Below are 24,129 nucleotides of genomic sequence, written 5' to 3' on the forward strand. Positions count from 1 at the left end.
CATCTCTGTGAGGAGATGAGCCTGGTGGTCCTGAATCCTGGAGAGCAGGCCTCGTTCTGGACGCTGACATGTAGCTGACAGGTGATCGATTGCTCCACTTGAAGTTGTTTGTGGAGAAGACGTTTCGACACAGCACTCACTCTCAACGAAGCAAAAATTGACAGAGAGTTAGCAAACTTACACGCCTGATTGGTTTTAATGTGTGGAGTGAATTTTTCCACCGATTTGATTTGAAGTCCCTCGGCTTTTTGTTCTGCCTGGAACCGTGTTCTTGCTCTCAGAGCGAGAGGTTTTTCTTTGCCGAGGGGCCACTCGGGGTCCATGATGCGTTCAGTTAGATTAGCCTGTCAGGTGTAATGTAATTGACTGTGGAGATTAAAAAGAAGAAATCACAGAGCATTATTGATTCCAACATGTGGATGGGGGTCACATGTACCGCAATTTATCAGCTTCTCAGACAGACGGACAGCTTGGGAAGGGGGAACATTTTTTACGACAATCCTCTAGGAATGAGGGGGACGGATTAGAAGGTCGCACCTGCTACTCTGTTCAAGTTTTTAAGTTGCTTTCACTGTTTGTTCTCCATCTCATTCTGACTCCAAACTGGGAAAAAAAATGAGTCTTGAATAATGCATCATACACTATTTGGGTTGAACTACACTGATTTAAAAAAAAAAAAATGGTGCAAGTCTTTGCTTGCTTTTCACTCGGACAGAATTAAGTTAGCTTGGATATTTGAAGAGGTTATTCGAAGAGGCTACGTCATCTTTTCTGGCTTATATGATTCACAGCTTATGTGGCCCATTGTGGGAACAAGAGGTGAAAGTGTCTTCCCACTGGAACAATTCGAGTCTTCTACCCACCAAAGTACAAAAGGCTACCATATTAGTCTTAAGCTAATCCATTGAAAAGCCTCTTCGGTGGAACAATGCCAAACAGGGCAGCGAAAGGCACAAGGATCAAAGAGTTCTTTAAGAATTTTAAAGAGAGTGAAAGAAAAACCCAAAGATGTACAGCTAAGGACAAATTCAGAAGATTCTGCAACAGACCGATGACCTGCTCAGAGTGTACTCCTCCCTTATGCCCAACGTCGACTGAGAGACTGAATCCCACCTGGACAATTTTGACTTTGACCAGTGTTGAATGATGTACTGTCTTAAACTAAACAACATGTTGACAAAGAGACAGTACATTCATTCCTTGTATAATTTTAGCCAGTCTGCATCAGAAATGACAGCATTTAAAATTGCAGTGTGTAACTTTTATGAAGAATAAATATTTCACATTTTGCCTCCGAAGAAATGCGACGCTCCCGACCTAAAACAACCAATCAGGGCCAAGAGGAGGGTCTTAACGCTGTCGATCAACCTCATGTACTCGCTGCTAAATGTGGTGATGGCAGTAAAACAACTTACAGCTACAGGAAAACTATTTATGAGAGGTCATCGGTGGTTATGCTAACTAGCCTTAGCGTTCACAACAGGTTGCAAGTGTAGCAGGGAAGAAAGGGGGGATGAGAGGGTGGAGGAGCAGAGATTATGATTGACAACCCTGAGACCCGCCTCCTGGCTCTGATTGGTTGTTTCTGGTTAGCCCTGACACAAGACAGAGGAGCTTGATTTTTTTTGTTTTTCACCCATTCTTGGTTCCACACCAAACTATAACAACATGGTGGCAGTTTCAACAAATATATATAAAAAATATATCTAAATTTATAAAAGTGAAAAAAAAAAAAAAATTATGGATAAAATTAAATCTTTACCTCCTTTAATTTTGAGGTGTTTCACAATGAAGATGTTTATGTGCTGTAAAAACTACAGTATGCCTTAATCACAAACCATTTTATCCTTTTTATTTAGCAATATTTTGCTAATATAGATTGATAAAAATAATTTGAACAATTCCTAAAACGTGTCCTTTTTCAGTAGAGTAACTATATTTAAAATATGGTTGGAATTCATGTTATCTGTTTGATACTGTTATCAAAGTAAAATATAACTAAACATTAAGAGATAAATGAAGCTCTTAACCTGTGAGCCACTGCAAATACTTCCTTTATGATTCACATCAAGTCTTATTTTACAGGTATTTCTCTTGAAAAGGTAAGAAAAGCTTTGAAATAATCAGGTGCCATCAAAGACCTGCAGGAATGGTTGATGCTTCAAAAACAAGCAGTGTGACCTTTTCCCCACGATGCAGTTATCACTCGGTGACAGCTACTGCTTGACTTTTTTTTTTTTCCCTCTCTGGTTTATAGTAGGTGGAGTGAGCATGTCTGCACGGGTCTGCTGGAGAAACGCTGGGTGAACCTGAACCCCCGTTTCTGTTCATTTCCTGACCATTTCCCACTTGCTGCATGTGAAACAAACAGAACCTGGACTGCAGAACTGTAATGTAAAGTCGTAAAAGGAAACTGATTGTTTGTTTATTTTATTTTGTTGCAACTGGAAAACCACTCCAGTAGTTTCATGCTCACTGCCGCGGACCATATGGTACCGGGCCGCGCCAGAAATAATTAAATATGTCCGTTCTATGTATTGAGTCTGGAGGAGCTTTTATTTTGAAAATCCTAAACCGGATGCTGTCGGTTATGTCTTGTGCGCCAACATGCAGCAGAATGAGTAAAAAACAACTGCATTGGTTTCCATCCTCATTTGTCTCTTGATCCTAACAACGTGCTGCCCCACCCCCGCTACCCTGGTCCGCAGAAAATTGACTAAGGGTTGACCGGTCCGCTGTACTATAAAGGTTGGGGACCACTGCGCTAGAGGATCTGTGATCCTGTGGACCTGCTTCTGTTCTGAGGCCTCAGGAAGCCATTAGGAGCCAGCTGCAATGAACAGCTAGCCAGTTAATCGCATGATAAATTTAAACAATTTCCTTTCTGAGAATTCCTATTTTTCTAAGGAAAACATTGCTCACCGACGCGCCATAACTCATTTTATTTATAGTTGTGGTTGTTGTGTTTCATTTTGGATATTTGAAATCTCTTCTAGTTGCAGTGTTAAGTGTTCTTTATGGAATTAAGATTTTTGCTCTCTCTACGTTTGTCTTTGAGAGAACAAACTTGCTATTTTGCTATTATCAGCGTAAAATGGTCCCAAAACATTATTGCTCGTTGCATTGATCTCGGGACAAATTATCACCCGGTGAAATTTGTTATTGCGACGGACCTAACTATACCATGATGAATTCTGCAACATACAGGGAAATATCAAATAAATCCAAAAATCTAGTGGACTGTCCTTGAAAGTAAAAACGAGTGGTTACTCTCACCAGGATAATGATCAAACTAAACCTTTCATTGTCTGTTGGTGTTTTTGTTTTGCTTCTCACTTCTGTTTATATTTAGGTTATATTTAGCCTTTTTGGGTGTTTTTTCCCCTGTGGTTTGGAGTACTGTTTGTGTTTTTACTTTGCTCCCTCCGTGTTCATTCTGTAGCTTACCGACGCTTTCCCTCAGCTACCCTACCTAGCACTCTCATTCAACTGTTTGGCATTCCCCTGATTATGCTCAACTGTTTCTATGTTCCTAATCAAACCTCCTCAGTATTTAGGCTCCTTGGTTCTCATTGCTCTATGCTGTTTTCCGCTGTTGGACTCAGCTCAGTTCCGTTTCCTGCTTTCATACTTCCACTGTAAGTCTTCCTTGTTTTATTGTTTTTAAACTCTAGACTGCTGATTTGTCTGCCTAGAAAATATTGTGACGTTTTCTATGGCTTGTCTTTGTAGAGACTACGCCTGTTGAGATATTGCACAAAGAGGAACGCTCTCTTTATGCTCCAACAGAATGAGCAGATACGCCGTTGTTTATTGCTATTGCAGGGCAACAAATGGTTGCCTGATAAAAATTGCAATTTATGGTGACAACCACAAACTCTGACTGATTTATGTTTCAACATCTGACAAACTCACAGATACTGGCTGTTCAAAACAGTAAATTTTCCAGAGTGAACAATTGTTTATGCTGTTGGTGACATAAAGATGTCATGAAATATGGACACATGTGGGGGGAAAAAACAATCAGTGTGTTTGTTGAGTTGTACAGTCACACCACTTATCGTAACTGGTGTTGCAAAGTCTTGATAAGTTTTATTTTTAGAGAAAGTTTTGTATTATAAGCAGGGACAAGTGTATTTCCAAAACCAGAGGGATGAACTTAAAAATATTTTTTAGTCATCACTTTCATTGTTATTGAAATAACAATGAAATTAATTTTTTGAAAAAGATATATATATATATATATATATATATATATATATATATATATATAAATAGTGATAAAATAATAACGTCATCTCTGCTAAAGAGGAACACTGTCAAATTAGCAAAAGGTGGTGCAGAATGATTCTGTAGAAACAAATTATTTAAGTGTGGGAAGTTTTTCACTCATGAGAATTTTTTTATTTTTTTTTATTTATCCTATTGCTGAAAAATAAAAAAGAATTTTGTGCGTATCTAGCTAGCTTAGTTATATCTAGGTAGCCATCTAGCTACCTAGCTAGCTAGACAAGGTTAGATTTAGATTAGATCTGTCTACTTTTCTAGCTAGCTAGCTGTCTAGATATGTGTGCAAAAAAATATATATATATTTTTTAGCAATAGAATAAAAGAAAATCCAAATTGCTTCAGAAAGGAAAATCCAAGGTAAGCCAATAGCTGTGGAAGAGCTAAGAATACCATGAATCTTAGTAACATCTAAGAATGCATATAACCCAGAACAATAAAGCAAATACCTCCTGTCAGAGTTGTTGTAGTCTTCAGATAAAATCTGGTTGCTGAGCTTTGTTCAAGAATATCTTTATGGAAGGAGAAACGGATGAAGGAAAAGAAGTTGACGAAACATAATTTAATTCAAGTGTTACTCCTTGCAAATAAATGACGCACAACAGTGGAAGACATCAAGGTGAGTGGAAATAAAGGCGCTTTGATCAGCCAGTGTGAAAAATTTCAGCAACCCTTCATGCTCAAGGCTAAAGGAAACCTAAAGACCTCTCTGCAAGGTTTCTGTTTGTCTAAATTAGGTTGAAGCAAGTTGCCACCATTTTTTTTCTCTTCAGTGTCTCAGATTCAAACTAAAAACAAATGCAAATATTAAAACCAGTTGGGATATGCAGAAGAAGCATCTGGCTAAATAACATTAGAATGCTAGCATAGCTACAAAGTTAACGCTGGTAGCATTTTGCCTGCCCCGCTAAAAACAACAAAGTTGATTTGCAGTTTCAATTTTTGTGTTCAGTGACATTTTATTGAAAATTTTCAGTTATCACTTTACGTTAAGTTGACCTCACTGTCTGCAACTTCAACACAACCATGCATTTTCTTTACAAAACAAGTTAAACACAAACATTTTGACTGAAACTTATTATTGAGTAGCTTTTTTTGTCTTTTTTTTTTTTTACTCCAACTTGAGTAATTTCTTGGATAGCTACTTTTAACTTGAGTAAAAATATGTTGAAACCCTACTCATTCTTGGGTACAATATCCATGTCTGTCCAACATGCTACCTGAGGCCTGATTAGTCAGAGCTGTTGCTCTTCCATGGTCTGATGTTGGGGTGAATAAAACATGCACTGCTGGGAGACTTGGAAACTATCTTTAATGTTTTCTGATTCTGAAACACAGTTAACGCTGAAGGATGATGGACTTGAAATTTGGCAGAGTTAGATGAGCAAGCAGCCAAAACTCTTAAGTTTAAAGAGGCTGGCGCGTTTTCAGATCAGTTAATCAAGTAGATGTGAAGTAGCTGCTGCCTTCCCCTCTAACAGTCGATATAAAGAGAAAGTTAGTCTTAGGTTTTATGTATTTTGTGGGAATCAAAATGTTTAGAGTGCTTAATTTTTCACAAAACATTCCATTTTGGCTTTGTTGTTTTCTAATACATTACAACATGGTGGACCTAAGTATTAGTATTTCAAAAATGTTTGTACTTTTCTTTTTGCCTTGACTGTAATTTTACAGAAACTAAGAAAGCTCTTTATTTTTCTAAATCTTTTCCATTTTCTAATTGAGTTCTACTTTATTTTCTGTGTGGGTTCTGCTGTGTAGTTTTGCTTGTATGAGTTTAGATAAATTTGATCATTTTACAATCTGAGTAAAACCTCACACTTTTGTTTTTACTGCCGCTTACAGAGGATATCTGAAAGAAAAGTGTCGGTTAGATGAGCTGGACTACATATAAGCTCCAAAATAAAGCTCATCCTGCCATCTAGTGGCTAATGACTAAAGCTCACAATACCTGCATGAACTGTTATTGCAAAATTTGCACAGTGAAAGTAAAAATTCTTCAGCTGATGGATTAAAAAAAAATACAAATGAATGCCAATAAACAAACAAGACCAGTAAAAGCGGGTATAAGTGACGACAAGTGAGTGCTAGTGGAAGAAACGCAAGTGGAAAGTAGAACATAAACGTTTTACATTAGGTGTCGTAGCAGTAAAAAACACCATTTCTGACAATAAGACCTATAATATTAGTCATGTTTTAAGAATTTCCAATTATTTCATTGTGAGTCCAACCATCACAAGAATGTTACCAAGCATACACTTAAACGCCACAATTTTCCAAACATTCTCTCTCTTTGACATTAATCTGGTAGAAATTAAATAAGCAAAAACTGTAAGATATACAAATATATATGTATAAAAAAATAGATGCACCAGTCTGGTTTCATCAGTGTGTAAATCCTTAAACGTGTTTTTTATTCAATGTCAACATTCAGTCACCATACATCTTGACTTGTCGGTATGTGTTTATCTGTCTTATGGAATGTCTGTCGGTTTGGTTCTGAGACTCGGATCACTATTGAAGACGGATAACTGCAGAGCATGATACTGTCATCGCCGTGCGCCACAGTGGCGGACTTTTAAAGTTCTACTTTGGCTCCTCAACACATCCTTCTACGAGGCTGTGGGAGATTTTAGCTAGACTAGTTTCAGTTTTTCAGCTCTACTGCTCCGTCCAGACCAGTGGTATACAAGAACCAGTTCTTCCATGTAGAACACAACCAGTTCTTGGTGGAAGAACTGGTTTTGAACTTCATTGACAGCCTCCACTAAATTGGCTATATATAATTATTTAAAGATACAAATGTTTTTAACTTTCTCCTTATTCATTCCTTTTATACAATGACATCCCCTTAATCTTTATAGTCTTTTCTTTGCCAACCAGTCTTCAGAAATGAACAATCTCAGGACCCTCTTACTAGAACAGGTCAGTTTGTTAATCTAAGACTTAATGCTGAAAGTCTATGAAATTCCATTTAAACTTATACAGGGAGGTTACATATTTTTCACTGTACACAGGAGGCATTATTAAAAGTCTAGAAACAATTTATTATGGCTTCCATATTTTCTGTCTCAATTAAGAGTAATTATTTTATGCAGCTGTTAATTGAATTAATGGCACTAATTAATGGAACAGGTTGTTGTGGTGGAATCAATGATCACTTTTTCACCTTGCCATAGCAAACGCATCTGAACCACCAATGTGGGAGAGGTAACCTTTTTTTTTTTTTGGTCTCAAGGTTTAAGTTGGATAAGTATCAATCTCCTCTGGCTACAAGAGATTGAGATTGGCATGTAGACATGTATGATGTGAAACTACAAAATCAGATCAAATTTTATTTGCATAGCACATTTCAGCAACAAGAGTTCAAAGTGCTTTACATCGTAAAAGTCAACAATTGACAGAAGTTTTTCAAGGTGACAAGATAGAGAGCCTGTTCTTCGACAAGAAAGTTCCATCTATGGGAATCAAAACTGTTTGGGGAGTTGGTCTTTATCAATTCCAGCTGTTTATTTCTTCCATCCCAGGGAAAGAGACTTGGTTTTCTATGCCGATGCAAAGGACACTATGTCAAAACATCATACCTTGTATCTCCCAGCCAAATTACTACCACTGTGGCCTTTATTTAGTTGGAATACCTGTTGAGAAGTAGAGGTAACCCTGTGGCTGGACCTCTGTAAAACTGTTCCTTAGAGAACACTGCACCGATATTAAGCAGGCTAGAGAGAGAGAGAGAGAGAGAGAGAGAGAGATGATGCTTTCAGACCGAAAACCTTTGACGGCCAGGTGGGATTACTGGCTACAATAAGTTTCAGAGTTGTTGGGTGAACTCTGTTGCCTTTCCCCCTTTTTCACTCTGTCCCAATCCTTTGAGAGTAGATAGATAATCTAGAAAGACAAGATGAGGAGACTTTTCTACAAAGTCTTTAGAAAACATTTTGGAAACCCTTTCAGAATTCCTCAGGTGGAGAGTTGCTAACCTAACCTAAGTCGTGCTGCTATCATTTCAGGGAGAACAGTCTGTCTTCTAGAAAGCCTTCTAAAACAGGTTCAGTGTTTTTATATTGGTTCTATCATGATCTATAAAACTTAATATGCCTAGTGAGGGCTTTGAAATCCAAGATGGTGCTATTATGTTTGTTGTAATTTGCACAGTGTGATGTTGGAGTCAGTTTTCTAGGACATCAAAGTCCTTCTATTTGAAATGGAAATGTTTTCCACTTGGGAAATTTCTTACTTATTGTAGGACAAAGAACTATAATGTGATGTAATAATGCTTTTACCCAGATGAATGTAAAAGCAATTGCCGGTGACTGTTGATGTCTTTCCATCTTGGCATCTGGAGCACATCTCTGTTGTGCAACAATAAGTTTGATTTGGGTGTTAATAACTATTAATAGCTACTTATGTAATTATTAACAAAATCAGATGAGGGATAAGTTTGTACACTTAGCTTCTCAAAGTGGAAGTCGTGCACACATATACAAACAGACAACCTCTACCCAAATTATTAGAATTTAACAAAATACTTCAACCATCAGTTAAAATACAAGTTATTAGTATTATACTGTTTGTTTCCAAAATGTGTGTTTTTGTGTTATTTCCGCCAGCAGAAATGACGCATAAATAAAGAAGACATTTTTGGAGAAAAGAATTTGAAAGAAATTTGAAATCTCAGACGTTTCCTATTTTCTGATTAAATAGATTTGAACAAAGAGAAAAAAAAATCTGAAATGTCCAACTTAATGCTCCACACCGCTAAGCTATTATTCTTTCTATAAGAAATTGACCTATTTTAGATTTAAACACTTATATTTTCATGACTAACTACATCAGTAAAGCAGACATTAACACAGACTGTCTTGAAATGAATTGCCAATAGGGCTGTTGGGTAGAAACAAATATATGGAAGTATGTTTCTCTTCACATTCAATGTGAAGAGAAACATTTCTGTACACTTTTAAGAAATGCCAAGAAAAAAAACCCCACAAAGCAATGATGGAAGATTACTCAGAGTTTTTGATATTTTTCAGCTCAGTTATCTGCTGAAAGTTATTAGTTGTAAATAAGTTTTGTTGCTAGAGAGTGGTAATCTGGACAGAAAGTGGATCCCCTTATCAGATTCTGCTTGAGAATCTGATAAACAGCGTGTTGGTTACTTGCAATAGTACAAGACAAGTACTATCTTGTGCCGGCCCTGTGCTAAATACCATCAGGTTGGATGAATTAAAAGATGTGTTCCGAGGCTCATTTGTCAGATTAAAACTAGATTAACAAAGCACTAGATGAATAAATAAATAAATCTTTAAGCGGGTAATAAAAATACTTTTCATTTAACCCACCTCAGATTTGAGGTGTCTAATCTTAAATGTTGGGCTTTCATCAACTGCGTGGTGAGTATCAACATATTTAGCAGAAGATTAAAAGTCATGGGTCTGTTTAATTAGTCAATGCTTTTCACTTACTGAGCTGAGCCACTGAAACAAATGAACTTTTCAGGAATGTTCCAAGTCACTGAATATTAATATGCATAAGATGACTGCAAAAGAGAAAACATATTGTACATGTTTATGAGTTATTTGAGGTATTCAAGATTGCAATAGTAATTAGCTTAAGGGTTCATAAATGTTTTGTTATTTAAGGCTACCGTTCATTCAGTTTTTCTAGTTTCTCCTGTTTAAAATTGTAACCTTAGCCGAACATAATTATGTTGGCAGAATTAAAATGTCGTTTGAATTTTTTGCGCTCAGAGTATGTTTTTGTCAATCAGCTAAATCTGCCAGTTGTCTTTCTGTAAAAAAAAAAAAAAGGTCTGACAGTGGATTATATGAGGTAACGGTAACGCCCTAAAAACATTTCTTTGATGTGATTGGTCAGCACTTACATGGCAACAAAATAAGCGACCAATAGGAGTTGAGGTCTCTCTACCCCCCCATAAGGCTGTGAGCTCGTTTCTAGCCAGCTAACGCAAACAAACCAGGCAGAGGCTCAGGGTTGAAGTGTGTGTTTTTGTGGATATTTTTCGACTTTTACGCCCTCCTGGCATTCTGCTGCAAAATTCGCTTTTCTTGTAGAGGCCCTCTCATTTCTTCTTTGGTACGCAAACAACAAAACAAAACTGAAGTTGCTTTGGTGAAGGTAAGGCAGATTTATGTCCCTTTACAAAACCGCACCGGCTTATCCAAAATGGCCTCTGCTAGCTTGCAAGCACAGAGCATCAGCTCGAGTTAAGCTAACTAGCACATATTAGCTCGGGAACCGGCTGGTAGCCTAGCCTGGAGACGGGTCGGCTGATTTATATTCTAGTAGAAAATGGCGTCGTAGCCTAGTTACAGCGAGTTTTATTTACGTGTAAATATATATGCACGCATGCATAATTTCAGTATTTGCATGTAATAAGTTTAGGAATACACGTTGAGTTATTATTGTAGGGCGTCAGTCACCATCAATGGGTTACTTAGACCCAGACATAATTCTCCGCACCACTATTGGGATGACAATAAAAGGCCGGTTGGGTGGAAAGCATCCTCGGCTGTCCATGCTGCCCTGCCCTGCTCCGAGCCTCTGCACCAGCACATAACGTTCACGTCGGCTCTGCTTTTTTTGCATCCATAATGACGAACGATTAATATTTAGACCACAGCAGCATGTCGGTGTTCATCACACATGCTATATAAAGCTATCCGCTTATACATTTAACCGCTCTGCTAGTGTCGTGACGGAGCTAATTTATGGATTCAGCAGCATAGTGAGCTAGCTAATTATTTATGTTAGCCGGTAGCATTAGCACGTTAGCTGACGCAGCTTCTTCTTTGTTGTCGACAAAAGGGTCCTGTTCACATTCATGCATTTTGGCTCACCGAGTTCTTTGTGTTTTTGTTAGAACAGTGACACAGAAATGGAAACACGTTGTCCTTAGATAACAAGATGTGATTTAGAGTGGTTCCTTTATTAAATTCCTGTGAAATTCTTATTTTCCATTTTAATTTTCCTTTATGATGCTGATTCTATATGTTTTTTTTCTTCTCTGTCTTCCTCAGCCCCGTTTTCCCCATCCCCTCCTATTATTCTTATTCTTTTGAGTATTCTTCATTGTCAAGCCGCCAAAGTGGAGAGTGTGATTGCAGAAGGGGGTGCTTCTCGTTTCAGGTAATAAATCACAGGGGCTTTTTTTTCCCCCAAGGCCCACTAACGGGAATAGAAGTCATTTATTCCAGGGTCGGCCCTATAATAGGGTTTTGGGCTGGGACTTCCGGCATTTAAAACAAAGCAGGATGTGGGAATGCTCAAAATGGCTGTCAGGCACTTTGCACTGAGAGACCTCTTTTTTTTTTTTTCTTCTTCTTCTTCTTTTAAAGGGGGAGCTGGGTACATAGACTGATCCCTAGGAGGGATTCAAAGTCTGTTTGGTTGCATAAAAAGGCCTCCATGATTAAGATTTTAAAACCAGCTTGTTGATATTGAGAGTTTATAGCTCTGGGCTGGAGATGGGAAGCAGATGCCCATTATTCCCTCGCTGTGTAAGTTGTAGATAAGAAACAAGCTGTGTTGAAATGTGATTCTATAAAAGCTTGTGAATGTAGACTGTAAGATCAGGCCGTCTTTGATTTAACTGCAAGGCGGCCCTGGGGAATATTTCAATGTACCGCTCTGTCACACCATCTGTACTGTGCACATCATCATCGTCATTGCTTGTGTAGATCAGAATGCGTCTGATGTTTTTCTTCAGAAAAAATTCCTTCACAAAATCTTGTGAAGGAAATTTGTGAAAAGCTCCGTCACAAGAAATTTCTAAATTTCTTCCATCTTTGTTATTGAAATCAGTCAGCAGTTTCAACTCTGGTACAACAGGATAGGAACACCTATGTTCAATGTTTATAAGTTAAAACTTTAAGCAATCCCCTGGCTTCTAATCTGAATTTCAATCCTCAAGGATACATGTGATGCTAGTTTCACAAAGCTGAGCTTTCTGTCTGCAGCCCAATAACATTCATTTGAGTTAAGGTCACCTTCTAATGAAAATTATAAAACTAAACTATAATTACTTCAATTAGAGCAAGACAAATGTTGAATTAAATGTTTGCTTTAGGACTGAAACGATTCCTGGAGTGATTCGAGTACCTCGATTATTACAATTCCTCGAGGAAAATGTATCTGCCTCGAACCTTTGTTAAATTTTATTATTTAGTGCACCGTGTTCCGGCTGGGTTACTACTTGCGTTGCCCAGCGCTCTCACTTCCGCCTGAGTTGTTGACGAAAGTTAAGTGTTGGCAGCATAACGTCCAGTTTTCAAGTTCAACCTGGAGGATTTTATTGATCTCCCAGATAAATCTCTGCTACTTTGTTGGCACTATCTATGGAATGTATTCTTCTAAACAAATCCAGATTTAGTTCAGATTTTTGTCCTGTACACTAATGATTATATTACAAGCGAAACAAAAGTCTGATGAAATTGGTCAAGTAAAATCAACTTCTGAGTAAGATGTTGTGGTTTTATGCTGTTCAGATATTCGTGAATAAAAAGCTTTTCACCTGGTTCATGACTTGCCAACATGTAGCTGCATAATAATGACATGTTGCTTCGACCTGAAGTAACGTTCAGTCAGTGTACAGACTAATGGCCATGTTAGATGAGATAAATGTCGGTTACAAAACTAATTCAATTCTTAGTTATAGATAACAAATACATGAGCAGCAGGAAAGTATTGAGCTAGAATTCAGTTTTGTAAAAAAAAAAAAAATTAAAAGTTGACAGATGTGAAGTGAGTAATGATCAAATGGTAATGTTAATTTGCTGATGAAAAGCAAAAGTTAATCTCTTAAGTAGCTGCACTCATTCACAGCAGTTTTCCCTTCCAGTTTACTGACTCTGGGGGAACTGTTGAGTCTCTCTCCAAACAGATGTTCAGAGTAAGATGTGCAGATCACTTATTCCTTTAGTTTTCTTAAATTGGGTTTACTGCTGAATGGCCTTGTGTTTGCCGAACAGTTCCAGTTTGTGGCGTGAAGTTGACGCGTTCCTCTGGTTATTTTCCTCTGCAGTGCTTCTTCGGGGGGAGGAGGTGGTAGGGGTGCACCTCAGCACTATCCCAAGACTGTCGGCAACAGGTAGGGTTAGCTTGAGACTCTCAATTCTTATTGACGTAAAGCTCATTTGACCACCAAGAATTCATTCTTTTAATCATCACTCTGCTGAAGACTGAAAGAATAGAAGCTAGAACTCCGGGGAACTTTAATTACAATTCCCTTTAGTCCTGTTCTGCCATTTCTGACTCTATATGTTTGTGGTGACGGGTTTTCCACGACGTTGGTTTAAAGTGAAGCTGACAGAAAGGTAGCAGTTTTTGGGATTGTGCAGGTGCTGCAGGTTTGCTCTCAGAACAATGACCTTTGTGTTTCATTCTGTACAAACCGTTCTGCTGCTGCTGTTGTTGCTGGACTCTTGTTGAACTCTGTCGTTTTGCGTCTGCAGCGAGTTCCTGGGGAAAACCCCAGGGCAAAGCGTTCAGAGATGGGTTCCTTCACGAAGCACTAGACGAGATGCCAACTCCAGCAACGAAAAAGAGCGACACGATGCAATCTTCAGGAAAGTGAGGGGGTAAGAACCCGATTGGTGTTCAAGAATTCCAATTTTTTTGGGGAAATAAAATCACAACACATGCGAGAATTAACCATAATTAAAGGCAACAAGTGATCTTAAAGGGGCAGTATTATATAAAGTTAACTTTTTTGAGCTTTACATCATGTTATGTTATTAACTCTTCAAAAACATACCAGTGTTGCTTTGATTTTTAAGGTTAACCTGAACCAACATTTAACCCTAACCTTTTGAGAAATCTGTTAATCTCCCATGGCAACCGTTCAGCTGTGCAAAACATTTGATGATACTCAGCTCCGCCTTTGAGGATGATGCTCATCCTCAGAGCTGCAGTTTACAAGTTTCTGCCTCCGACTGCCCCCACTCAGCTCCTTCAGACTAGCCAGCAGCAGTTAGCAAACACCTGCTGGTACTGCGCATCTGCTGAGCTCATTATACAAGCTACTTCTCAGTGCAACTTTGTTAAAGGGTTAATAGAGAAGCCATGTTGTGATGAGTCCCTGAAAGCAGATTTTCAGAAAGAGCAGGTGATTTTTAAAGAGACAGAGACCCAATTTCAAGACGCTAAATTACAAAGTGAAATGTCTTGACTCATATTTGATTTATGCAACATTTTATAACTGAGGGTAACATAGTTACTTGATTGTGCTATAAAATGCTACTTTAACCCTGGAAAACGCATAATACTTCTTTTTAAATCGGTCAAGTCAAACTTCAAATGGTTGAATCTTCATTCAAGCTTTTCTGAACCCATTTCAAGCCACACTGAGGCGGAGTCGTGTTTCTGCTTGTTTTTACCAAAACAAAAGATAAGACTGCAGTCATTAGGATGACGTATGCTTTGCTAAAAGCACTTCAGGCCTGTTCCTTTCTGCATCAGGGGCTGCTTCCCAGTACAAAACATGACTGGGTTTTTTTTTCCTCTTTAAACCAACCATGCTATCTTATTTTTTTACCTTCTTATGTTTTTTTTTTTTCCTTTCCTAGCATACTCAACAAACTCACGCCTGAGAAGTTTGACAAGCTATGCCTTGAGCTCCTGAATGTGGGCGTAGATTCAAAACTCGTCCTTAAAGGAATCATCTTGCTGGTACGTGAACGTTTCGGATCTGTTTAGCCGAGCTAAGCGGAAATATGTAGGACCGCTGCTGGCAGGCCGCTGCTCTTGCTAACTTGCATCCTAACTCTGGTTTGTTTCAGATTGTAGACAAAGCCCTAGAAGAGCCGAAATATAGCTCACTCTATGCTCAGCTATGTCTGCGCTTGGCAGAGGACGCTCCAAACTTTGATGGCCCTTCATCTGAGATCCAAACATCCCAAAAGCAGAGCACAGTAAGTGGCTGTTATGTTCTGAGGGAAGAGAATGGGGATTCTCAGGCTTTGAAAAGAAGGGAAAAGTTGAGATTGATTTTCTAGACCTGGATATGCATGGGGAAATAAAACGGAGCAATTTTAACTTGCCAATACAATAAATGTCATGTCAGATGATGAAAAGCATTAGTGGTTCCTTACAGTCTGAGATTTTTCCTAGATTTCACATTCAAATTCAAAAATACATTATTGATCCCATTGGCAAATTAAATGCTGTTGTAACTCATATTAACTCAGATTCTTCCTGTGGAAATGAATAAATTCACTGAACTCTTTTTAATTCCTCTTGATTTAAATGTAACTAGTTTAATTTCCCTTTGATAATATTATAATATTATTGAATTGAACAATGACTGAGAACTCTAAAAAAAAAAAAAAAAAAAGATGATTTTGAGTCTTGGAACTCAAATTAGGAAATCAGGTTTTGCATGAATACAGAAGTAAATTGAGAAATCTTTTTTTTTTTTTTTCCTTCTCCGTTCAGACCTTCAGAAGACTGCTGATTTCCAAGCTTCAAGATGAATTTGAAAATCGCACCAGAAATGTTGAAAGTAAGTCAGAGGTGATGTCTTCTGAGCTATATTTTGAAATGTTGCTACATATAGCAACATTTCAGACAGAAAAAACCCGCTACGCCCAAAAAGGGGGTGAGCAGGTCAGGTGTTTTAAACTTCAGTAATCAGCCAGAGAGCTTGTGTCCTGATAAAGCTGCCGCTGCTGCTGACCTGTCCTTCCTTTCAGTTTATGACAAACATGACAACCCTCTCACTTCTGAGGAGGAGGAGCAGCGTGCCATCGCCAAGATCAAGATGCTTGGCAACATTAAATTCATCGGGGAACTTGGCAAACTTGACCTCATCCATGAATCTATCCTTCATAAGTGCATCAAAACAGTGAGCTCAAGCTTTTTCTCCTGTTTGTGTTTAATGATTAACCATAAGACTCATGATGACCCCTTCCTTACTTCCTGTTATGTCCGAAGCTTCTGGAAAAGAAGAAGAGAGTCCAGCTCAAGGATATGGGAGAGGATCTGGAATGCCTCTGTCAGATAATGAGAACAGTGGGGCCGAGACTCGACCATGAGAAAGCAAAGGTAAGGGCCCCTAACGTGGCCCTCGGTGTGGGTGAGGAATGGATTTAAATTCAGCACTGTGTTGAGCACTTCCTCCCTCTCTGTGCGCTCCCAACAGTCTTTAATGGATCAGTACTTTGGCCGTATGCGATCCTTAATGAACAACAAGGAGCTGCCTGCCAGGATCCGCTTCCTGCTGCAAGATACAGTGGAGCTGCGTGAAAACAACTGGGTCCCCCGCAAGGCCTTCATCGACAACGGACCAAAGACAATTAACCAGATCCGTCAGGACGCAGTGAAGGTCCGCCATCGTTACCATATTTAGCCATGAGATGACGTAGTGTGTGGGGTCGTTTTAACGATTGTGTTTTCCTCCAGGATTTGGGTGTTTTCATCCCAGCACCCATGTCTCAGGGGATGAGGATGGACTTCTTCCTGGAAAGCCCTTTCATGCCCAACAGAATGAAACTGGACAGGGAGACTCTTGGGGGATTGGCTGACATGTTTGGACAGATGCCAGGTGTGGGCTCACATTTTCTGTCCACATTTCGTAGCTGTTTTTATTATAATCCGGACTTTGACACGTCATTTCAATTAAATACATAAATTTGAACAAGTTAGAAGTTTCAACTCAACTAATCGTTTCATTTATTTATTTTTTTACACACAAAAGTTCTGGCTGGTCTTTGTTTCGTCACTCCACCATCTCTACTGTCAGGTTATTTGTGCATGTGCTTTAAGAAAAACTTCGGGGAGGGTCGAGTCATTTCTTTTTGTGTTTTATTGTAATCATAAAAATAGTATTTGATCTTAAAGAGAAGAATAACCAAACAATAAAGAAAAAAAACGGTTTCATTGCATTTCTCTAATCTGCTCTTATTGCTGTTTTCTGAAAACCAAACAAATTTAGCAAATCCATGTTCAATAATCAAAGAAGAGGAAACATGGAGTAATAAATTAGTATTTCCCATGAGCACATGGGATATAGTCATGTACAATCTCATAAGATGTTGGCATTATGTTTTTTTTGTGTGTGTGTGTCCATGATGAGATCGCCAGAGGGTGCATTGACAGCGTAGATGAGTTACAGTCCTTTGACTCGATACACAATTTTCCACTGAATTATAATCTACATCTCAAACACTGACGTCAGCGTCCCAATTTCTACATCCAAAGTCTTCTCTGCTTTTGTTTCTTAGGCAGCGGGATCGGAACCGGACCGGGTGTTATTCAGGACAGGTACTCGCCCACTATGGGACGCCATCGCACCAACCCACTCTTCAACGGCCACAGCGGCCACATCGCGCCTCCTCAGCAGTCGCAGTTTGACATGGGAACCAAGTCTTTCGTTAAGTCCAACCAGGTAATTTAGCTCGGTGTGAATAGATGCGTGTCTGACTGTTAGGGGTTTTAGCGACAGCAGATTACTCTTAAATCTTTGGCAGGTTCAGAACCAACATTTCCTCAACCAGAGCCAGAACCACTTGAGCCAGCAGCAGGCTCAGTCCAAGGACATGCCTCCACGTTTCAGCAAGAAAGGACAGCTTAATGCAGATGAGGTTAGTAAGACGAGCTGTTAGAGGAGCTCATTGTCAGATGGTCTCAACTTAAAGGGATAGTTCAGGACTTTTGAAGTGAGGTTCTGTTAAAAAGTCAAAGCAGTTAATATCTTGTCTGTTATGGATGATTCTTGTCTCCCTCATTTTCTGTACACCCAGGTTACTCCAAAGAAAACTTCTGTCATCTAAAGTCTTACACTCATGTATCTAAAATTGAGGGATAAAAATGTCTTAATTTTATCTAAAAAAAAAAAAAAAAAAAAAAGGAGAAAAGTTTGTCTTAAATATGTTAATCACAGATCTTACAATTTTTTGGTTTCTTTGTTGTTTTTTTCCTCACTGGACTTTTCTGTCTTACACAGACATCTTTGAGAGTTTCACTGCATTCTGTGACTCGAGGTAGATGGGGCTATGGCTAACTAGCTGCTAATACATCCTTGCTAACTAAATGGCAGGCAAAGGTAAACCTAGCTAGGTTTTTATGTCAGTAACATTTTGGTCATTTGGCTGGTTGCTGATGGTCGTAGGCGTTGACTCGTTTCTGTTGCTAGTCATTATTTATTCACAAATTTCTCTTGTACATTTTATTAGAATTTCAGGTCTTTAAAATGATCAGAAAAATTCTTAAATTTGTCTTGGTGAAGCCTGCAGAAGCTCTCTCAGTCTCACATGAGGCAGTTGAGGCTACCGCTAATTACCTGCTGATACATCCTTGCTGGCTGGCTTGGTTTTTTTTTTTTGCGTCTGACAATGCAAGTCCAAAGTGAGCTTCTACTGTCTGAAAACAACTTAAGTCTGGATTATACAGGCATTTTTTTAATTAGAAACCTCGAAACAACATTATGTTTGCCATTTATTATAATGGTAATAGTTTGTGTTGGTTTTAAACTAGGTGTTGGCTTTGTCATTCAGGATTCACTAATCTGTCAGAAGATGCTGGGTGTTTATCTACTGTAGGTGAAGACTGTTTTTAATTTAACAGAACCACATTTTAAAATCCAAAGCAATCGCAACTAAACCATCTCTTTGTTGGAGCCTGAATGCCCAGTGATTATAAAAAGACGCGTTATTCTGAGGAATCCAACCTGCTGTCAGTCTGTCCTCTGCTCTGTCTCTATCTCATCTTCCTCTGCCTCCTCATCCTCTCCTCCTCCACCTCTTCCTCGCTTTGGCAGCAGGTCCGCTGACTGCGATTATGAGATATGAGGGCACTGCTTCCGAAAAGAATACACACAATTTAGATGCAATTTAAGCTCCAGGTTGATTCCGCTCTGTGCCGTCTCCAGATCAGCCTCCGGCCGGCTCAGTCATTCCTCCTCAACAAGAACCAGGTGCCCAAGCTTCAACCTCAGATCCCCACTATGATGCCTCCCAGTGCTCAGCCCCCCCGCACCCAGTCCCCTCCACTAGGACAGGTAGGAGAGGACGGGCACAGATGGACTTAAAGGGGCAGTATCATGTGAGAAAAAATGTAAAACAAAAAAAAAAAAAAGTTTTCTTCCCAAGTTATAATGTTGTTGTTTTACCAAAAAACATATCTGGAGTGTTGATTTGATTCTTTCATGCATGCTTGAGAACTCTTCAAATCTCCATGACAACCATTCAGTTGCGCAAAACGGATGGGTGGACCTAGCTCCGCCTTCAAGGACGAAGCTGAGCTGAAGGTGGAGCTTCAGAAAGAGCAGGAGTTTCTTAAAGAGACAAAGGCCCAATTTCAAGCTGTTCAATTACAAAGTCAAATCTCTTTTAAGTCCGATGGATGGCTACATATAGCATTTTTATAACTGAAGTTAACATAATTATTTGATTGTGCTGGAAAATGGTGCCTGGAAAATGCATAATACTGCTCCTTTAAAAATGGGCCCTTATGTAATTTTTTAAAATAAGAATGTGTAATTTTCATATTGCATAACCCCCTGCTGTCCTCCGTCAGCCTCCACAGCTTGGCCTGAAGACCAACCCTCCACCCATCCAGGAGAAACCCCAGAAGACCAACAAAAAGCCGCCTCCTGCCAAAGAGGAGCTTCTGAAAACCACAGTAAGAGAAGCAGACACATGCTGAGTGGAAAACCCACCGTCAGCGAAGGCCCCACTCATTCCGGTGCCGTTTCATCCTCTCACCAGGAGGCCATCATGACTGAGTACTTGAACACAAAGAACCTGACTGAAGCCGTGGGCGGCGTGCGGGAGATGAAAGCGCCAAAGCACTTCCTGCCAGAGATGCTCAGTAAGATCATCGTGTGCTCCCTGGACCGGCCCGACGAAGACAAGGAGCACGCCAGCACTTTGATCCACGCCCTGCGCGCCGACGGCCTCATCACCGGAGAAAACTTCATGCAGGTACAGGAAGCCGATGGAATGCATAGAGCTGATATGGAGCACCCAGAAAGGTTTCCGACAACATGTTGACGAAACCCCCACAGAGGGTCTCATCTTCAGCAAGTGGCAGACTAGAAACATGGAGCACAAATCTGTGAAGATGTTTTGATGCAAAAAACTTGATAAAAGTGTGGAAGTTCATCTTCCAGGAGCAACAAATTAGTCATGCTTGCTCCTGCATGTATGACTAATTTACTTTATTACTAAATAAAGTAAATTAGTATTAGTAAACAACCTTACTTTATCAACCTTGAAGTAAGGTTGATAATTTCCATTCTGATATTTTTTGAAGGAAAACTTTGTGTGGGATTTGTTTCCATTTTATTTGTTTTTGGTTGCTGTGTGTTGGATATTTAAAATATCTTCCTTTTCCAGTATTAAGTATTCTTTACATAATTATTTATTGGTCTCATGACAGCAAACTTGCATTACTTCATTCTCAATACAGTACTTGAAAACCACAATATTATCATGTACGAGGATAATTTGTCCAGTAAAATATTTTGTGACATGGTTCCAGTGAGTTTTTGTGGAGCTGAACACAAATGGACTCCACTTCTCCCATTTTTTTTCCCTTTGGTGTTTTTAAACAAAATATTTATCATCTTCTCTGGACTATAAGTCTAAAAGTGTATAAAAGTCGCATTTATTCCCACCAGGCTTTCCTCAACGTCCTGGACCTGTGCCCGAAGATCGAGCTGGACGTGCCTCTGGTGAAGTCCTACCTGGCCCAGTTTGCGGCTCGGGCCATCATGGCGGAGCTGGTGAGCGTGGCGGAGCTGGCCCACCCGCTGGAGAATGGCACCCACTTCCCGCTCTTCCTGCTCTGCCTGCAGCAGACGGCCAAGCTGAAGGACCGCGAGTGGCTCACCGAGCTCTTCCAGCAGAGCAAGGTCAACATGCAGAAGATGCTTCCAGGTACAGAGATGCTCCGCCGCACCACCAGCTCACACACTGTCACTTTGTCAAGGTCTTTGGTTGGAAGGTATGAGCTCAACTTAAACAACTTTGTTTAGTCGGTGCATTTAGGAGTAGAATTGCTAATGTAACATAAACAAAGAAACTGACCGTCGTATTTTTTTGGTTGTTGTAAAAATAAATGGCAACAAACCTTTCAGATGGTTCAGAAAGTGGAATTATAAATATGATGCAGAATAAATAGCATGTCGTCTGTCAGATCACAAAGGACAGAATTAGACTGAATAGCTCTGCCCTTATGGATTTGGAGAACTGTCACCAATGCCCGATTATAAAAATATATATAGATTTTTTTACCTAATACTGGAACCAATTACAGATGATACACAGTTAACATCGGATCTGTGCATCACTGTTATAGAACGGTTGAAGAAAAATGATTCCGTCACTCGGCGGGCAAGAAAATTCTGTAACTAGTCCTACATCAGGTCTGTAAGGTTATTAGCGGGAACTAACGCAGAAATCAACGATAAAGCCCAAGAGAACAAATGAGGGACAAAAAAGTCTGATTGGATGTAAGTGTGAACGCTGTGGGACAAAATGGGTGAGTAATGACTTAAATAATATTGGCTTGTGAAAATCTGCCTTCAGGAAAATGCTTAGAAATGAACAGTAGTATGAAACGGTGTTTAAATGCCAATATATCAGTTAGCGCAGTCTGTTTTCATGCTACCGTTGGAATCTACACGCATAAAATCCAGCATGACTACCTTCACTTATTGATCTGGAAATGATTACGTTTAGCATTGTTGTTTTAATTTAACTGAGTTGTGAGTTGCTGGCACAGACTGGACGTGAGGTCGGCTGCAGTCCATGTATTGGAATAAATTGTGTTCCACCCTCTGTATGTTCTGGGTGATGGCTGTCAGGATTGTATATTCCCCACTGACACCTTGGACAGTGATTATTATTTTCTTACTGCAGCGTGTTTTCTATGATAGATAGTATCAACATTGTAGGAGTACTGTTCTTGGAACGCTGATTGGTCCGTTGCTGACGAGTGCCCTGGAATGATTGGGGGAGGATTGCTCTACATCAGCATGGGGGCGGAGCCGGCGTCCTGTCGATTGGCAGAGTGAGCCGAGAATACAGCCTTGAGGAACTCCACAAGTCAAAGGAGCTGTGGAAGAATAGCAATCTCCTAAATGGACAGAAGTGACCTCCTCCATTTTCTTCTTTCTCTTGGCAGAAATCGATCAGAACAAGGACCGCATGCTGGAGGTTCTGGAGGGGAAGGGGCTGAGCTTCCTGTTCCCACTGCTGAAGCTAGAGAAGGAGCTGCTGAAGCAGATCAAGGCCGACCCATCGCCACAGTCCATCTACAAGTGGATTAAAGACAACATCTCACCCAGGCTGCACACTGACAAAGGCTTCGTCAACATCCTCATGACAAGGTGCTCTTCAGCCCCGAGCAGCTCCACGTTTCTATTGGCAGAACGAAACTTGGTGACCGTGTTGCGTCTGTTCCAGTTTCCTCCAGTACATCGCCCAGGAGCTGTGCATGGCGGAGGGTGACGACCAGCTGGCAGCCCCTTCCAAGGAGCATCTGGAGCAGGAGAAGCAGCTGCTGCTGGCCTTCAAACCCGTCATGCAGAAGTTCCTGCACGACCACACTGAGCTGCAGGTCAGCGCCCTCTACGCGCTGCAGGTTCATTGCAATGCCAGCAGCTTCCCTAAAGGTACGGCAGCCCCACGTGCTTTTATTTCTCATTTAAGACATGCTTTTAGTTAACTTTTGTTTTGTTTTTTTCTTTCTCCTGTAAGGTATGCTGCTGCGCTACTTTGTCAACTTCTATGACATGGAGATCATCGAAGAAGAAGCCTTCCTAGCATGGAAAGAAGACATCACCCAAGAATTCCCTGGAAAAGGAAAAGCTTTATTCCAGGTATACGGCCGTCAACACTAAAGAAGATTCTGAATCAGCTGCTGAATACAATTTGGTGACTTTTTTCCCCCCAGCTAACAGTCTGACAACTGACAAATCCGATTGTTTCCCATTCAGCAAATGCACTGCACTACAGCGCTGCAACATTGTGGTGGACACCGGTTTTTTTTGTTGTTTTTTTTTACTTTAAAATTGTTAATGGGATGGAGAAGACTTACCGTACATTTGGACTGTAAGCCAGGCTATAAAAAGTGTGACTTGTAGTCCAGAAAATATGGTCATTATTTTCAGTATCTGGACCTCTAGACTCACTTGGCTGCATGTTTCAGTTGTTTTTCTTTTGCCTGCACTTGGTGGCACGAGGGATGTGAACAGTGTTTCCTCTATTATCCATCCCAGCCCAACAAGACCATCCACCTTCCCCCCACCAGGGGGCCCTCTTAGTGCTTTTAAACAGAATTGTTTATCATCTTGTTCTAATTCCTAAAGACAAATCTGTATTGCAGGTCCAAACTTTACCAAGCATCGCAATGTTAATTTAAATTCCATCACACCGCTCAGTTTAGATACAAATCACTAGAAAACTAACTTTAAATATTTTCTTCACCCTGTCAGGTGAACCAGTGGCTGACTTGGCTGGAGACAGCTGAGGAAGAGGAGTCTGAGGAAGAAGCAGACTGAGAAACAGCAGAAGCATCATGACCTAGATTCACCATTTTGTTGTTCTCACCCACACTTTTGTTATTTTAACACCACGCTTTATTTAACCACTACCACACGGCACCGAGCTGCTTCCGTCAATCTAAACCCAAAGCTTGTTAACATGTTGGGCTGAGAAGCGACGTTTGACCTGTTGCCTAATGTGGATGTTTGGATTTTAAAAAAAAAACAATTATTTTTTTTATGTTCTTGGATCTGTGTTCAGTCAGCTACACGTGGAGTTTAAAGTGTCTTCATCCTGTTTATTTCCTTGTTTTTGCTCGGTTTAGTTTTTCACT

At 39.9% G+C, this 24,129-nt stretch overlaps 1 protein-coding gene and 1 non-coding gene across 3 annotated transcripts; both read left to right on the top strand.

The window, feature by feature from the left end:
- The first annotated feature begins 3,619 nt into the window (after nt 1-3,619).
- Nucleotides 3,620-23,999, top strand: eif4g2b (eukaryotic translation initiation factor 4, gamma 2b). Of its 2 annotated transcripts, none has more exons than XM_044124000.1 (20): nt 3,620-3,638; nt 11,328-11,436; nt 13,761-13,886; nt 14,874-14,976; nt 15,087-15,218; nt 15,742-15,808; nt 15,999-16,150; nt 16,240-16,350; nt 16,448-16,630; nt 16,708-16,849; nt 17,529-17,692; nt 17,775-17,888; nt 19,175-19,303; nt 19,822-19,926; nt 20,013-20,228; nt 20,927-21,185; nt 22,435-22,639; nt 22,716-22,924; nt 23,010-23,131; nt 23,747-23,999. In XM_044124000.1, the coding sequence occupies exons 7-20, from the start codon at nt 16,067-16,069 to the stop codon at nt 23,810-23,812; spliced, it is 2,109 nt and encodes a 702-aa protein (XP_043979935.1). In that variant the 5' UTR covers nt 3,620-3,638; nt 11,328-11,436; nt 13,761-13,886; nt 14,874-14,976; nt 15,087-15,218; nt 15,742-15,808; nt 15,999-16,066; the 3' UTR covers nt 23,813-23,999. The 2 variants fall into 2 exon arrangements, with proteins under 2 accessions (XP_043979935.1, XP_043979936.1); XM_044124001.1 differs by lacking the exons at nt 3,620-3,638; nt 17,775-17,888 and adding exons at nt 10,217-10,425; nt 13,331-13,396.
- LOC122836381 lies at nt 18,929-19,100 on the top strand. Its single transcript, XR_006371526.1, has one exon. It is a non-coding gene; the product is annotated as a small nucleolar RNA SNORD97 (small nucleolar RNA).
- Nucleotides 24,000-24,129: the final 130 nt, after the last annotated feature.

Source organism: Gambusia affinis, linkage group LG08, assembly GCF_019740435.1.
Source record: "Gambusia affinis linkage group LG08, SWU_Gaff_1.0, whole genome shotgun sequence".
In the NCBI taxonomy this organism is placed as follows: Eukaryota; Metazoa; Chordata; class Actinopteri; order Cyprinodontiformes; family Poeciliidae; genus Gambusia; species Gambusia affinis.